The sequence below is a fragment of the Vicugna pacos genome, chromosome 1 (genome assembly GCF_048564905.1).
Source record: "Vicugna pacos chromosome 1, VicPac4, whole genome shotgun sequence".
NCBI classification, from domain to species: domain Eukaryota; kingdom Metazoa; phylum Chordata; class Mammalia; order Artiodactyla; family Camelidae; genus Vicugna; species Vicugna pacos.
In genome coordinates, this window is record NC_132987.1 from 59,006,328 (window position 1) to 59,024,280 (window position 17,953).

At 36.9% G+C, this 17,953-nt stretch overlaps 1 protein-coding gene across 6 annotated transcripts in view; it reads right to left on the reverse strand.

Annotated features, from left to right (window-relative positions):
• The window catches only part of FGF12 (fibroblast growth factor 12), a 502,610-nt gene that overhangs the window by 15,943 nt on the left and 468,714 nt on the right, over nt 1-17,953 (reverse strand). For all 6 annotated transcript variants that reach the window (XM_006200956.4, XM_006200955.4, XM_006200954.4 and 3 more), the window contains one exon: nt 2,430-2,628. In XM_006200956.4, coding sequence (XP_006201018.1) covers nt 2,430-2,628 — 199 coding nt within the window. The remainder of the gene's footprint in view (nt 1-2,429; nt 2,629-17,953) is intronic.

A 17,953-nucleotide genomic window follows, 5' to 3' on the forward strand; every position in this document is an offset into this window, starting at 1 on the left:
TTGCTCAGAAAAGTTACCTTTGCTCTCTAAGACACAAAGACGTTCCTAGGGAGATAAAAGGCCTTTGGTCTGAATTGAATTAAGTTCTTGTTTTCATCTTCGGGAGTGCTTCTCATCACGTTTTATAAACTCCACACCTAAGCTTTCATTCCCACAATCTAAAGAGACAAAGAGCCTTGGAAGTAAATCCAAGTATTAGTGAACCTGATTTAGAACGGACTATTTTTTCCCCCCAGAACAAAAGTAAAGTCATTCTAAAGCATCAGTAAATAAGAAAAATGAAAACAAAACAATCAACCAAAAGCTTCCATAAGAAAATTAGGAAATCAGAGCTACTCTAAAGTTACGATGATGGCAAGGGTAAAGCAGGGGCTCTTAGCTGTCCCAACCCCAACCTGCCATTCTCCCCAAATGACTAGACACTTACCTGTGGTGTGGCCCTCTAGGAGGAAGACTACAGTCTTAGTCTTCCCTGCCCCTAAGTGTGACCATGTGCCTGAGTTGTGGTCAGTGGGACGTAAACATCGTATGGAGAACAGGGATCATCTTGAAGAGAACACTGGCACAACACTTCTGCCTCCGTCTTTTTCACCCCTTCTTCTGCTCTCTGGGATGGAGATGCTGGATGGATCATGGGGATAAGGGCAGATGCAGGGCCACTGTCTGTGGCTGTGCTGAGAGTGCCAGGCACAGTGGTACAACATCCTGGGGAGAGTGGCACTCAAAGCTGGATAGAGCCGAGGTCCCTCACAACTGGGAAGCCATGGACTCAGCCAGTGGGTTTCTTGATTTGGTTTGTGAGGCAATAAAACCTTGTATGATTAAGCTGCTCTTCCACGGGCTTTGTGTTGTACACAACCAACCTGGGAATTCTGTCGTGTACAGCTTGGACTGTCTAGTTGTCTTTCCCCACATTTGGACTGAAATGCAGCAAATACGTAGAATTAAGGCAGCTCTCAAACTAGGACCATGGTAATTGTATACATTTCTCTTGGAAATGCATACATGATCACACAGACCCAAAACGTTTGGCTAGCCGAAGTGTGACAGAAGTCGTGATTAGGAGGGCAGGTTAAAGGTGTTTCCTTTTCTCTGGGGGGCAGTGTGGGATTCAGTATGAAATGTGTTATTCATAAAAGGAACATTTTATTTTATAAATAAAATAAAACACACGGACTTTTTACTTTTCCTGTATACTTTCCTGAATTTTCTAAAAATTGTTAATGAGCATGTACTACTTTTATTACAACAAGAAGTCCACTTAAATGCACAAATAAAAATGATGCAATAGTTTTAGTAGCTGACTCATCCTGCACCCAGAGTGTCTGCGTCTACCTAAACCCCATCTCTCACTTCACATGTTCTGAACCTGACTATCTCTGAAGGTAGGTTTAAATGTCAACTTTCCAGTGTCTTCCTTCTGATGGAAGTGATAGCTCTTTCCCTAAATCCCAGTCTCATTTCCGGCAACACATAATACATCACTTTTTACGTCACACTATTGTCATTAGTAAACATATTTCATATCTTCAAGAATATTATAAAGTTTTCTGGAGCATATAGTCCTTCTCTGTCTTTATACCCACTGGCTAAGTCACAGAATAGCCATGCACTGTCTCAGTTTTCCCATTTTTTCCATAAGGAAGCTGATCTAATGGTTTATGTGACTTTCAGAGAAGAGCGTTATGTTGGTTAATGTTTAGACCACTGCTGCCTTCTTAGCCTGTTTTAAAAATCTTGACTGAATACAGTAAATGTGATCATCCACAAGGTATATTCTCATCTGACTTAGAAAACCAGTTGCCAAAAAGATGGGTTTCCTCAGCATAAAATTATTTATCCCACTGATCAATTTTAAATAAGTGGCCACTATATTAAGTGACCAAGGGAGGGCAAGTTATAGGCTCAGTTGAGAAGGATAAAATTTAATATGGTAACATTTATTGATTACAGTAAATAGAATATTATTTTCTTTCCTTAAAACTACAAAGAAAAATTAATGTATTATTTTGTTCATTATGTTCTCAGATTTGTTCACAAAAATGTAGCAATTAGACTATAAACATATTTCTGAAAGCCTTGTGAAAATTTTAAAAGCCCTATAATAGTATTATTGGTTTTTCAAGAGGGCAGCCTGAGAAATTAAATTATTGTGTTCAATAAAGAAGGAAATTCATTCCAAATGGTCAATATCACTATTTTTCTGCTTTGACAAGTTCTCTAGCCTGTATATTCAATCAGTTATTTTCTAAGTGCCAAGTATCCGTAATATAGGTTTTTTTTTTTTTTTGAGAGGAAGAAGTACTACTGTGTTTTCTGAATCTTTGTTCTCATCTGTTGCATTACAATCTCTGCTGAGTGACAGGACAAGGGACAGAATTGGCATCAACACACAGATGGAGGATTAAGAAGAGAAGTTTGTCTCATACCTTCAATAGGTTTTGGTACAAAATGTGATGAGGGCTTGGTTTTCTTCACTCTGTTCCCCTTCATAATCTGACCTTCTTTATTGAGTCCCAGAAACCATGCTCGGCCTGATTCTTGCTGACGGTACAGTGTGGAGGAATAGATCACATAGTAGTTTTCAAACACAGACTCCTTAAATTTGCACTCTGGAGTGAAAACATCCTGCAGGGAAGAAAGAACACAGAAGAGAGAAAGGATTGAATAATGAACCAGCAACTGCCTAAATCCAGTGAGCCTGAAATATAGGTCGTCTGCTAAGAAAAAATAAGCAATATTGCATGTAATCTCTGTTAACACTCGGTTGTCAAGATTCAGCATACAAAGCCAAGAAACAAGATTTCCTTTCTAAACAAACTTTACTCCACAGAACCAGCTGCTCAGGGTTGAATCACACCCTGGGCTAATATCATTCGAGACTGTGCCCAGGTCCAAACTCTGATCTCAGTATAATGCTTTGTAAAATTTAAGAGAACAGCCATTGTGCATTTTAGTGGCCCGCAGCATACAAAATGTACCCCTGGGAATCAAAATATAACACAGCGCAGCACACACAGGCTCAGCAGATGCTTTTGAAGGGGCTCCCCTCTATGCTCACAAATCTATTAAACAGCCAAAACTTGTTCTATGCAATCACCAATACACTACTTTGCTTAATGTTAGTAACTTTCCCGTTATTTTCTCTGAAATCTTTTTTTAATTAGTAACTAAAATTTCAGGCAAAAATACCCAGGAAAAGGTAGAAGAAAAAAATATATTACCATTACATTGTATGATCTCCAACGAAACACAGCATGAGAGTTTTAGTTCAAGAAAGAACCTCAAAAGTCCTCAACCTCGCCTCCATCATTTGATAAGTGAGACAACCAAACGGTGAGATGATTATAAGTTAAACAACCACCAAATTACAGCGTCAATGCCAGAACTCACATTTATTGTTTCACAATCACTGCCTCAGGTTCACCTCTTCTGCCTGAGTCTTGTTTAGTGACTTACAATGAGATTTTATAATCAACACAATCAAATCAAATCCTAACATGTCAAATGAACAAAATGTATTTCATGGAAAGAAGAAATTCCTACCATTCCAAGAGAAGCAGAAGAAAAACAAATGTGACAGCGTCTTCTCCAGCTACAAGTAAGAATCCTACATGTCAAACATATTCATGAGAGTCACAGTCATCTTCACCACGTAATGGGAGAATCTCTTCCTTGTAACCCTTTCAATGAAAGGCCCCAGCGATTTAATGCAGTTACACCTGGGGTTAAGTTACACGGAACTAAAGCTGTTGAAACCATGTCCTTGGAGGTGGTTCTTCCAAACTAATCCCTTGGCTTCACTTGCAGAGAGCTACAGGGATGCATCTGCAGGAACTGATGAAGGGCTTCAAGGGTACAAAGCACTACTGGAAGGACTCCGTTGATTTTAAATGGCTCAAAAATTATAAGCAAAAAAAAAAATGAGGCTTAAAAAATGGGAAAGGAAAGGAAATGAAAAGGTGGTTGTAGACATTAAAATAATAATAGTAGTGATAGTATTTCAATAATAATAATAATTTTGATAATAGAAGTATGATGTCACAGAGTACTCTCAGTTTAAGTAAGCTTAGTGGCTTAGGAATCAAAGAAACAAATGGCTTTGCAGTGCCACTTCACATCTGCTACGATGGCCATACCAAAAAGGATGGATAATAATAAGTGGTTTCTTTAAATCCTCATATCTTGCTGGTGAAAATGTATATGATGCAGCAGCTGTGGGAAATAGTTTGGCAGTTCCACAAAGGGTTAAATGTACAGTTACCATACGGTCCAGCAATTCTACTTCTAGATATACACCTATGAGAGTGAAAACACATGTCCACACATAAACTTGTGCACAAACATTCATAGCAGTGTTATTCTGACATCAATGGAAGAATGGATGAACAAAATGTGACACAGGCATACAGTGGAATGTTATTTAGCCATAAGAAAGGATGGCGTGCTGATTCATGTAACAACCCAGGTGAACTTCAAAAATATTATTTCACAGAAATATGAAAATTTGGAGATAGATAAAAAGCTGCTTAGTGACAGTTCAGTTTGCTGCCTTTATTTTAAAAAGTAACTGAAGCCCATGATAGTGAAATAACTGTCTTGTGAGTCACGGGGTGTTAGAGGAGACCCAGACCCTGGGCTAGAACCCTGGCCCCAGGCTGCTGGTTCAGTACCTTTTCCCATGTCACACGATACTTTCTTACAGTTGAACCAAACCTATTTTCGATATCACGCTGTCGATTGGAGGTAAACCATCATAAAAACCACATCTACCAGGTATAATTACTTTTGTTTAATAAACTGATGAAATCCTAGGTTTCTGTTTAGTTTCAAGACTGTTTAAAGTCTGCTCTAGAACAACAAAGGTCCAGAATATTGGGCAGGGACTGTAGTCCTGGGGGCAGGAGCCAGGAACAGCATTAGGTACAGATGGAGCCTTGAACTTCTCAGTCGGTAAATGGGGATCCCAGATGCAGCATCCAGGTCATAATCAGATATAAAAAGTCACATGGAGTATTCCATTTAATATTTTAAAGGGGCTATCACATGGAGTATTCCATTTAATATTTTAAAGGGGCTATGCAAGCGGGGAGGGTGTAGCTCAGTGGTGGAGTGCATGCTAACCATCCATGAATTCCTGGGTTCAGTCCCCAGTACCACCATTACAAATAAATAAACAAACCTAACTACCTCCCCCACCAAAATAAATTTTGAAAACTTTTTAAATCTAAAAATTAAAAAAATTTTAAGCCAAAGGCATTTAAAAATAAAAAAATAAAAATAAAGGAGTTATGCAGGATCTGAATTCAGAAATGAGGCAACTGGTAACACCTGACCAAGGGAAAAACATTTCAGGAGGGAAAAATGACAAGAGCTTAGTGTAGGCACTTCTACGGGGCACAGGCAGCCTCCCAGAAATGGCGAGGAAAACCTTAAGAACACTGAGCCAGCGTGGATAATCATGCTAAGTGCAACCTTTACCATATTTTCACAATTTCAATAAAAAGTTGGGCATTAAAGTATTTACAGTACATTTGCTGTTATCACTCTATTTGTGTAGTGAGAAATCAAGTCTTATACTTGGAGTAGGAAAATCGGGGTTTGCTTCTGGATCCATACATTTTGGCTGTGGGACTTTAGGTAAGTGGTTGAGCTTCTTTGACTTTCCTATTTTTCAAATGTAAACTAAGTTATTTTAAGGAATATAAGATGATGGCTATGGACATACGTTGTAAACTTAGAGAATTTTTACAAAAAATTCTAACACACTATTATTCTTACATTTTTTTCCCTTATAGCAAGAAAAATAAAATCAACCATGTACCTAGACATTGAATTCTGTGTTTTTGTCACAATGACATCTACCCCAGGGTCCAGGACCCTATACCACAAGTTAAGCTCTATCCTAGACTGATTCCACTATAGCCAAAACAAATAACAGATACTCATATATTTTAAAAAATCATCTAAAGCTTTTGGCAAAGACCTGGGCAATCACCTATATTCAGAAGAGGTTCTGAGGTTATAAAAGTACGCTCAGATTGACAATAAATCTAATGTGTAATAGAGATGGGCAGGCTTTGAGCCAAGGTGACAAAATCCTAGACTGTCTCAATCCAGGGTGTATAATGAAGACAAGACTAAGTAGCTAGTATAAGGAGGGATTTCTTCCCTTTTGTAAAACTAACTAGCAGTTGTGTTGCATCTCATAAATGGTATTTGTTTATTGCTGTAATCCTGAGCGCTCAGGTCAATGTAGGTACTTAGCAAAGCTTACAGAAACATTTGTTGATGAAATAGAAACATCCCCATATGCACATCATGTGGGTAGACATGTGAAACGCTAGGTTTATTTCTCACATTTATTACTCTAACATATTTCTAAATCTTTAATATGTTCTACTTAAACTGACGTTGATTTAAATAGAATATGAATACAACTTTTGAGAGTGCTTTTAAATTATTTTTGAGCACTCACTTTTTAAGCAGCATTTGCACAACGTTTTGTTGTTCTTCTAGCATGGTACACGTCATTATACGACCAATTCTTCACATTCCAAAGACCTATTCATCCTAGCCTTGCCTTGGAAAGTTAAGGACACCCACCCATTTCATTCCAGATGACAAATGAATGCTGGAACATCACTTAAGCCCAAGGCCACCACTCGTGACTCCCTTCAGTCTCTCCCCATCCATCTGATTCTAGTCTACTCTCTCTAGAATTCTTCTCTCTGATCCCCAGCTTCATAGTTTCGTGTTCTGCCTTGATGTGTCTCCCGTATCTCTTCCTGCTCTTCTCTCTGCACTTAGACCACTGAGATCCTACACAGGTTTTGGCTTCTCCCATCAGTCTTAGGCTCTGCCACCACACAGTATGAGATGCTATCTTCTGAGCCAGCCTCTGACTGTGTCAGTCTTGGCTCACCCCACCCCCATATGAATGACATTCTCCTTTAGATGTAAGTATCATGAGGAAAAAGGAGACAGAGATTTAAGGAATTTGATAATTAAACGGATAAAATGTTATATTTCTTGCCATGATTATCACTGAGTTTTCATCACATACTAATTCCTAGACATGTCCACACTTCCTAACCCTCAAATTGTACTTTATTCAAGTTGCCCTCTCTACTTCTCTAACAGGCCATGACAAATGCTCTTCTCAGTTACTGCAGATAATTGTGAACTTGCCCTCTTTTAGCTTCTCATAGTATTTAAATACTAATGTTTACTAAAAAATTAGTATTTAATGTACTTTGCCTTGTATCATGATGGCTTTTCTTGCTCCCATCCTAGACACTTGCTTCATCAGTATCTATTAGGAAGTCCAGCACGTTTAGCACTCAATTTATTCTGGTTGAAGTAAACGATAAAAATGTTTTAAGGAAACAACAAAGACAACAACAAGTGATAAGACAGCAGTGAGTGACAGTAGTGACTCTGTCTCTTCAGTTGTATGATCTTGGATGTGCTATTTAATTTTGATTAATCTTTGTTTTATCATTCATAAAGTGGAGACAATAGTTCTTACATTAAAAAATTTTGTGAAGACACTTAAGATCTGCCCTTTTAGCAAATGTCAAGTATATAATATAATATTGTTGACTACAGTCACACTGTTGCACATTAGCTCTCCAGAACTATTTCATTTTGCACAACTAACTTTGTACTCCTTGACCAACACCCCTGATTTCCCCCTCCTCTGGTCCCTGGTAACCATCATTCTACTCTGCTTCTATGAGTTTGACTATTTTAGATTCCAATCTAAATTCAACACATTTATCTTTCCGCATCTTGTTTATTTCACTTAGCCTAATATCTGCCATGCTGTAGCAAATGGCAAGATTTTCTTCTTTTTTAAGGCTGAAATATATATATATGTGTGTGTGTATATATATATATATAATATATATATATATATATATATATATATATATATATATATATATATATAAAATTTTTTTTCTTTATCATCTGCTGACAGGCACTTAGGGTGTTTCCATATCTTGGCTACCGTGAACAGTGCTGAAATAAATATGGGAGTGTGGATATTTCTTCAAGATCTTAATTTCATTTCCTTTGGATATATTCCCAACTGGGACTGCTGGATCATAAGACAGTATAATAACAACAACAACAAAAAAAGAGAGAGAGAGAGAGAGAGAAACAAGAGAGAAAATGAAAGAAAATGGTAGCTATGTTAATTAGTTTGATTATAATGAGTATTTCACAATATATACATATATTAAATCATCAAGATGTATAACTTTTAATTGCCAAATCTACTTCAATAAAGCTGGGAAAATTCATCATGGGTTACATTCAAGTATAGCTGAAATGAGATAATAGATGATGCCAAATGTTGAAATGGATATGGAGCAACCAGACTTCTCATACACAAATGATGGTAAATAGATTGGTAAAACCACTTTGAAAAACTGTTTGGCAGTATTGATAAGGATAAGTATATCCCATGATTCAACAATTCTACTCCTGGATTTATACCCAAATGAAACCTCTCTATCAATCAACTTATTTATCTATCTAATCTCCCCATTACAAGAATGGTAATAGGAGCTCTATTCATAATGGCCCTCAAGTGGAGACAACCCACATGGCCATCAAGAGTAGAATGAGTATGTAACATATTCTGCTGATAAGATATTATAGAGCAGTGGGAATTAACAAACTACAAGCAACAATGTGGATGATTCTCACCAACATAATATGAAGCGAAATAAACCAAACAAAAAAGACAGCTACATACTATATGATTTCAATTGTACAAAGCTCAGAGGCCGGTAAAACTAATCTATTGTGGTGGAGTTTAGGATAGTGATACCTTTGTTTAGGGAGGGAAATGACTGAGATGAAGCAAGGGGAGGAATCCAGGGTGCTGGCAATGATCTACTTCTGGATCTGGGTGCTGGCTACACAGGTGTGTTCACTTGATGAAAATTCACTGACTTCTATTACAGTTTGTATACTTCTTTATGTGTTTTATTTGTCAATAAAAAAACCCATATTAGCAGAGGCAAAAAAATGTGGTGAAGGTTTAGTAAAATGACAAATATTACTCCTCAAAATCATTGTCCTTCTTTCAAAATCAAGTTTTTCCCACACAATTAGCTAACATATGATGAATGAAAATATCATACCAGTGACATTCATTCATGGGTTGTAGACAGATTTGGTTCATGTTGAACATATAATGCTTTGGATCACATAATTAATTCAAGAAAAATATTTTCCATCTTCTCTCCATCTCATTCATTCTACTCACTTTTTATCACAGTCCCTTATGTAACACACATGTTTAGGTGTTTTATTTTTAAATAGTGCTTGTGAAACTGCCTAATTTAAAACTAACCATTTGTAATTTCCTACAATAACATCAAAACATAAACTAAAGAGAATAGAAAAAAAGAATTGCCCACAACACATGAAGAAATGCACAATAAATATTTCCTGGAAAACCATTTGGATTCTCTAAAGTTCTGGATTATTATCCACTGATAACTTTCCAAATGCCACATCAACCTTTGGCACCTCAGTTAACCTCTTTGAACCTCAAATTCCTCTACTGTAAAACTGATGCCACGCTTACTACAGACTCATAAGTCTATAAAGATCAAATTACATATGTGCCAGCTCTTTGATACCTACAAACACCTATACAATTATTTGAGATTATTTCTTTTACATAGAAAACTTTGACACCACAACTTGAAAAGTTTCTACATTTTAGAGTGACAACTGCTTGGAACACATTTTCTGAGGCGTAAAGAATGTTATGTGATTCAGTCACAACCACTGTTGTTCCTTTCTACCTTTATTTGCCAAATGTATGCTTTCTAACTCAAGTAGGAAGACACAACTTGTATAATCCTGTATAGTTGATATAATTAAATGGTACCAATTACGATTTGTCTTCATACAGTTCTCTGCAGATTCCATTTCCTCCTTATTGCTCTGGCTGTAATAACCCATGGGATGAATGCGCAGTCACTGGTCTCCTTGCGATTTCTCAAAAACACGCATAAACCATTTCAAGTCCTACACAATTGACATCCTTTGTTCTTCGAAACCTCATCAGCAGCTTATTAACATGGCTCGATCCCTCACTCCATCCAGGTCACTGCCCAAGTGTGACTATCTGAGACCTCGCCTGACTACCTTACATAATTTAGCACCTCCTCCAGTCACGTTCTAATCCTTTACTTTGTTTTCTCCTTCACAATCTAACACTACCTGTTTAAGCTTTATGAAGGTAGTTACTGTGACTGCTAAAACTCCCCTCAAATTCTCAACAGTTCTTGGAATTAAATATATATATATGGTGAAAAGACATCATGAGACCTGGAGTTTTATTCCTGTATGTCTCTAATTTGTGTTCAAATTGGGATAATCACTTTCCTCCTTAGCCTGAGTTCCCCTAAGTATAAAAGAGAATTGTTTGTTAAACCAGGCAATCGGAAATGTTCCTTTGACTTAAACCTTCTATAACTTTATCATTCATATAAAATAGTTAAATAATTTCTTGAAGTTAAGAAGTCAGTACAAAATATTGTAATTTCAAAAACAGTGCTTACCTACCAAAAAGAAATGGTAGTAACATATTACTAAGAAAACAAAAATGTAAAAGAAATGTGATCAGAGAAAATAAACTTTGCTATTATATAAGTAATTGTGACTAATGATTCTCCCTATGAAATATAAAAATTACTAATATTTCAAACATATGCTAGATACAAAGAACACTCTTGTTTTGACTTTTTGCCTTTCCAATTAGAAACCAAAACCTAAATTCTTTTTAACGTACAAAAGCATCTTCTCTGTTTGCTGTACAACCTTGTTTATTGGGCTGTGTATCAAAAGAAAGGAATAAAAAACTTGATTTTTTGCAACACAATTTGTGTCCACCAACTCGAGAGACACATAATTCCTTTGGTCTTAACCTCTGAATATTCAGCTGTGAAGCTTCCAGTTTGCTAACTTTATTAGTGGCCTTTAGATGCACAGAACTTGAAAACCCCTGGAATATTAGCAGTTGCTTTGTCAACTGTGTTGTCAGACATGATGACATTAAATTAAGCAAGAGAAGCATTGTTTTCCATCCTGACAAGCGGCAAAGCAAATGCTAAAATACATTATCTCAAATGAAGCATTAAAAAAAAACTAGGTTGCTTTGACTAGAACAAGGCTAATTTTATAACTTAAAAAAAAACTCTACAGATATGGGAATCTTTGTCTATATACTTTGAGGTATTTTTTGCTGGAAAACTATTGCGCTAACTTCTCTAAAACTAAAGGTTTTTTGTTAACACTTTCTTTGCAAAATCTTGCAAAGCAACAAGCTAAATTTATATCATCACAAAATAGTGAAAACTTTAGTGTATTGGAAACGTATTTTTGGAGGCAGATAGAAACAAAGATTGAAATCCCTGAGTTTTTAACTTGGACAAGTTACTTGATTTCTCTACAGCTCAGTTTCATCACCTGTAAGTTAACACTGATTATACCTTCACTGTAAGGTTATGATTATTAAACAAGACAACAAAGCTCTGCTGAACGTAGTATCTAGAGTATTACTCACTTTCCTTGCTTTCTATAATTTTCAGATGAGAATGAGAATAGAGTTGCCCGAACAGTAGGTTGAAAAAAGTCACTTTATTTGTGAGATTCAAATAATGTGTCCTGAGTTTCTCTTCCCTGTAACAGGCTAATCATGGCTATGTTGCTTAAGGCTCAGTTTGGTCATCTGTTGACAGAGCACAACAATAATCTGACCATTTCTTTCTCTGCGAGAGGATGGTTTTGATGTCAATCTGAGATAAGTGATGCAGTGCTTTTCAGGTTCTTAACACCTTCTAAGGAGGCAAAATACCACATCACGATTTGACTTACCCTCCAGCCAGAAGCCTGCAAGTATAGAGATGGGGTGAGGAATTGGAATTTAGGAGGCCAGTGGGTGAGGGGATATATCATGCTGCAATTCACTGTTATCACCAGAATTATTGCCAGAAGTTTGAATGTTCTAGAGATAGAGAGGAGGTACTGGGGGAACAGTGCAATTCTCCATTACCAACACCATTAGCTCTTATGAAGTAAGCAGGTGCACAGTATGTAACCAAATGCTCCTCTATGACTGAGTTTGGACATCAGAGCAAGTCTGCTGAATACCCCGAACACATGCAAGAGGATGTGCTCCTCGGGGGCCTCGGCCTCTGTCTTCCCTCTTGAGGAAAAGGATGAAAGTAGGAATGTTTTCAAATATCCGTATTTTGATTGTTTAATTGGTATACCTTTTGGAGAGTCGTTTTGAATACTCTAAAGGCCCCCCAAAATGATCAACTAAGGATGGAAATATGTCTCTGCTACATGAAATTTCCCAATTTAAAAAATTTCCTCAGTCAACTTTCATGAAGTCAGAATAACCGGGATCAAATTAAATTTCCTGATGTAAACCAATAAAACTGGACATAATATCCAAGCACTTGTTAACTGGAATTGCAGGGTTTTGATCTCTGAGAGGAGGAAAATGCATAGGCACCATGTTAACCTTGGCTTTCTTCAAGGGCACTTTTCAACCCTGAAATGGAGAGGTGAAGCTGGTGTAGCATTGTGTGTTTTGTTTTGTTTTGTTTTCTGAGCTGTGGTGTCAGAAACTGGAGTCTGGGACAGCTAAAGGGACTTGAATTTTGGAGCAAGGTGCCAGAGAAAAGGAAAGTGGTACAACTGGGAGGAGTCTGTGTGGGAATTTCCTTGAGGGTCCTGGGTTTATGGATAGACAGCACATGCTCAGAATGGGCGTCTCAAGCCTAGCATAGAACAGCTACTGTGAGATTGGGAACCGAATGGACATACTATGGTTGGACAGGGCTGGGATGTGATGAACTTCTAGACAAGACAGACACCTGAATGAGCACCCTGGACATTTGTTGGGGATCTCAGAATGGCCATTTCAGGATCACATGCTTAACAAGGTCTCTCCCTACCTCAGACTAAAGACAGAAGCAAAATAGTCAAGACCTAAAGACACACACACACACACACACCACACACACACACTGACAAGATCAAGAGGATTTACTAATTTTTACTCTAAAAGTCAGGGGAAAAGGCACACACTCATATCATATACATGTCTAACATACAATGAAAAATTGTAAAACATAGCTATAAGCAAGGCAATGTAATCCATAACCAGCCAACTAAGCAGTCAATAGAAGAGACTACAAGTTGATTCAGATGTTAGAATTGGTAGACAAGGACTTTAAAACAGCTCTTGTTATTATGTTATAGGACTTAAAGAAAAGGACATAATGAGTAAACAAATAAGAAATATCAGCAAAAAATTGGAAATCATGAAAAAAGAAATGAGATTTTTAGAACTGAAAAGGACAATACTTAAGGGAAAAAATACTGGATGTACTTCTTGACAGACTAGAAACTGGCAAATGAAAGCATCATTGAACTTGAAGACAGATTAACAGAAATTATCCAAGCTAAAATACACAGACACATATTTGACTCCCCCACTCAACACACTAAACAGACTCAGTAATCACTGACAGGGTCAAACAGTCTAACCTACGTGGAAGCAAAAGAAATAGAATAAGGCATAAAAATAAATGATGATCAAAATTTATCAAAAATGATAAAAATGAGTATTTCTACAGATCCATATCAAAGAAGCCCAGCTAACTCCAATCAGGATAAATACACCAAAACTATGCCCGTGCACATTATAACTCAACTTCTGAAAACTAAAACTAAAGAAAAAACATTAAAATAAAGCAAAGAAAGGACAAAGACAAATGAAACACAGGTGAAAAATGGAGGTGAGAAGACAACGGGATAACATCATTAAAGCGCTAAAGTAAAAAACAAATTGAATCCATAATCCTATACCCAGTGCATATATCCTTCAAACTTGGTAAGATAAGGTGAACATATTTTCAGATAAACAAAATGAGTGAATTCATTTCTAGCTGACTTGAATTATAATAAATGCTGAAAGATATTATTCAGACTGAAGGGAAATTATGCCAGATGGAAACTGATATAGGAAGGAATAAATACCACTGGAAATCATAAATGTGTTGATAAATATAAAAGAACATACTTTTTCTTCTTTTAATTTTTAAAGCAAAAATAATAACATTGTGCCGAGAGGGTTATAATATAAAAACATATGACATTGCAGAAAGAACAGAGGTGTAATTGAAATACATTGTTTTAAAAACGTTCTTACATTTCACGTGAGGTGTTAGTCTTAGCTAAGTAGACTGTCACAAAGTAAATACTCTGTTGTACTCTCTAGAGCAAAAACTGTATACAAAAGGGTGGATCTAAGAATGCAACACAGGAAATAAAATGAAACATAAAGAGCATTAATTAAACAAAAAGAAATAAGAAGAAAAGTAAAAGTCAGATGAGAGAAATACAAAACAAATAGCAAGGTGATAATTTAAACCCAACCGTATCAACTCCCACATTCAATGAAAGCAGAGCAAACACTCCCACTAAAAGGCAAAGCCTGCCTACCTGATCAAAAATGCAAAGCCCAACAATAGCCCGTCTAGAAGTGATCCCCATGAGGCTCAGAGAGATTCAAGGTAAAAGTGTGGAGAAGATGCACCCAAGTCAACGGTAAGCATAAGAAAGCAGACATGGCTATGTTAACATCAGACAAAGGCTGCTTCAAGACAAGGAGCATTATCAGAGGTATAAAAGAACATCTTTGCTGCAATGATTCTTGCTGTGATACCGAGTCCTCAGAAGGCTCCAAGGTCAGGGAGGGCATTAGGACCTACACATAATAATCCTACTTATGTATGTACCTCAAAATACATGAAGCAAAAAGTGACCGAAGACAACAATTAAGTCCACAACCATAATTAGAGATTTTAATATTCTTCTCTCAGCAACTGTTAGAACACATAGGAAAACTCAGTAAAGATACAGAATATGCAGGCACTATCAAACAACCTGGCCTCATCAATGCTGTAGAACATGATGCCAAACAATAGCAGAATGAATGTTATTTAAGTACACATAGAAAACTCACTAAGATATATTTTGGGCCTTATAAAAAGTCAAAAGACTGATACCTTATAGAGTATGTTCACGAATGATAACAACAAGATTAGAAATTAATAAAATCCAACATCTTAAAAATCCTTCAATGTTTGGAATTAAGCAGACATATAAAATCCATGGGCCGGGGAAGAAATCACAAAGGATAACTAACTAACAACCCACTACATCCTTGTTTGGGCTCTACTTGTTTTATTTTTCAGCCTTTCCATGATTTGGATTAATCCCACCATCCAGAGGACCTAACATTTCTCTTCCAATACTACCTGCATTTCTAACGAAAGCTGGCATGAACATTGTGGGCTTTCCAAAGATGATGACATTTTGCCTCTGAATACGCATTAAAGGGCTGTTATTGGGGGCGAAGTGTCACTGCAGGGATGCTACATACTATTCCCACTGTCGCTGAGGAGAAACAACGCCAGAATTTGCTTGTGTTGTTTGCTCATTGGGGTTAAATTACACTTTCATTTAAACATCTTCTTGGCAGTGATTACAATGCTCAGTGACTGAAGCATTTCTCAGTGAGGAAACTGTAATGGTCAATGAATGAGAAACACAGGCTGGAATGCACTATGACTACAGAGCACTTGCGCTGTAGGATTGCTGTGATGTTGCTGTGAGGTATCGCAGACACCACAAATCCTTTCATTAATCTGGAAAAACATGTCAGATTAAAAAAAAGGCAGGGGGCGAAGCAAAACTATCCTGGTATCACACAGTACCCAGCAGGTGTGAGTCGATGGAGACCTGGTATTACGTCCCTTGCAGGGCTGTAAAAACACATCTCAGATGTGTCCTGCTCAGTCTCCATCAAGCCTGCACGTACCATCCCACCAGTCACTTTCATTTCAACAGCCGAAAGAGTCATCCGCTGGACAAACAGTTCTGATAGAACTAAAAAGCTAGAATTTTTTTTTTTAATCTTTGCTGCAATGATTCTTCCTGTGATACTGAGTCCTCAGAAGGATAATTCAAAGTAAACACATTCACCACTAAACAGGAATGAAGAGACAGGGTTTGGTTCACTTGTTGCTTTTCTCTAAAGGTTGTTGCCTGTAATTTACCTCTATCATGTTTCCAACATATTATCATTCAAACCAAGAGATGACAAGCATACTTGCTTGGTTTCGTGAAACAAAGGAAGTTCGTAAGTTCTTGTGATTAACAGAACCATTGAAATTTAGATCTGCACATATATAGTCTGATTCTCCATTTTACAGATGAAGAAATCAAGGAATCCTGTGGGAAGGACATCACACAATCAGGATTATGCTGCTTGCTAGATTAATACTGAGTCAGGATTAGAACACTGTCTCCAGTCCAGGGGTCTTGCCTCATTTTGCCATGGCACTCATGTTATGATGTGCGCCCTTTCATAGATAAGAATGACCAGGCGAAATAGAAAAACCTATTTCTTATTTAAAAACTTAAACAATTGTACATCGTTTTCATGAATCAAACGACTTTGACCCATGTGCTTCAATTACTAGAGTAGTTACTACCGCTTTGTTTACTGGTTACAGTGAACACACTTTGTTTTTAGCCATTTTGGTTGTAGGCAGTGAGTATTTTGTTCCTATGATTTCATAAAATAGGAGGCAGAAGGCAAAAAGAAGCGATGATTTTTATACGAACAGGATAAAAACAGAGTAACATGACTGATGGATTGAATAAGGATTGCGAATGGAGAAGAGGTTATATGCCTCCAAGTGGAATTGGCGTTTGTGTGCAAAAGCACGGGGTGAAAGAACAGGGGTGGGATCATCAAACTCCAGAACTTTATAGCCATCCTGCTACCTAATGGTCCTATCAGTGCACATTTTGAATTTGATTCATTTGTAATTCAGAACTTATGACTTAATCCTAGAGTAATTTTCTTTTGCATCTTCTCAGACCCAACAAAAATGACAGACCAATGAAATGGTTCTGCAAACATGAACATTTATTTACCTACCTTCCTATCTGTAATGTGTTCAGCTGCAAAGCCATAAAAAGGAAAGAGTCAGACATATGGATAATTCACAGTCTATGTCTTTACCATCAGATTGCTAAATCACCTCATACATATGCATCTATTTTAATCGGCCATTTGTTATATATCTTTTCATCTCCCACAGATTCCATCACAATTTACATACATATTTCATTTGTTGTTTCTGCTGGGCTTTCAACAGGTAGAAAGTCCTCCCACCTGTATCTGCAAATCCAAATCTCAATTATTCTTAAAGACCTGATTCAGATTCAATTCCTTTCACGAAACTATCTCATCCTGCCATCTGAAAATCGTCTCTTCTTCTTCTGATCCCCACCACAGCAATTATCCGTGGCTCTCAACGTAACATTCACTTTTTATTTTATATTATACATATTTGCAAATACGACCTTACTAAGTACAACTTCTTTGTGATCAAGGTCTTGTTCTTATTTCTCCTTGAATCTTGAGCAGTACTTGGCACCTGGCAGCTTCTCTATAAACACTTTTGAATGAATGAATGAATATAATCTTTTACAAATATCTGAAAGTCTGATGAAATAGGCTTTGTAGTGGTCCAACAAACCAGTACAGATATCTACCACAGGCCAAGTTTCCTTTGAACCAGCATACAAACAAAATCCAAAATCCAACTGTCTACATGTTTTAAATTTTATTTCTTTGTTTTGTACCTGAAACATAAAAATTTCAGCTAACAATCAACAGCTCAGTTGCCTGAAAGGAAATACCATTTATTCTTTCAAAATATCAGAAAAAGAGAGAAACATGATTTTTTTTTTAAATAAGCAGGAGTATACATTCTCAAGGGACCTACAATATGACAGAATAAGCACAGGTGCGTCTTCTTCACAGTTC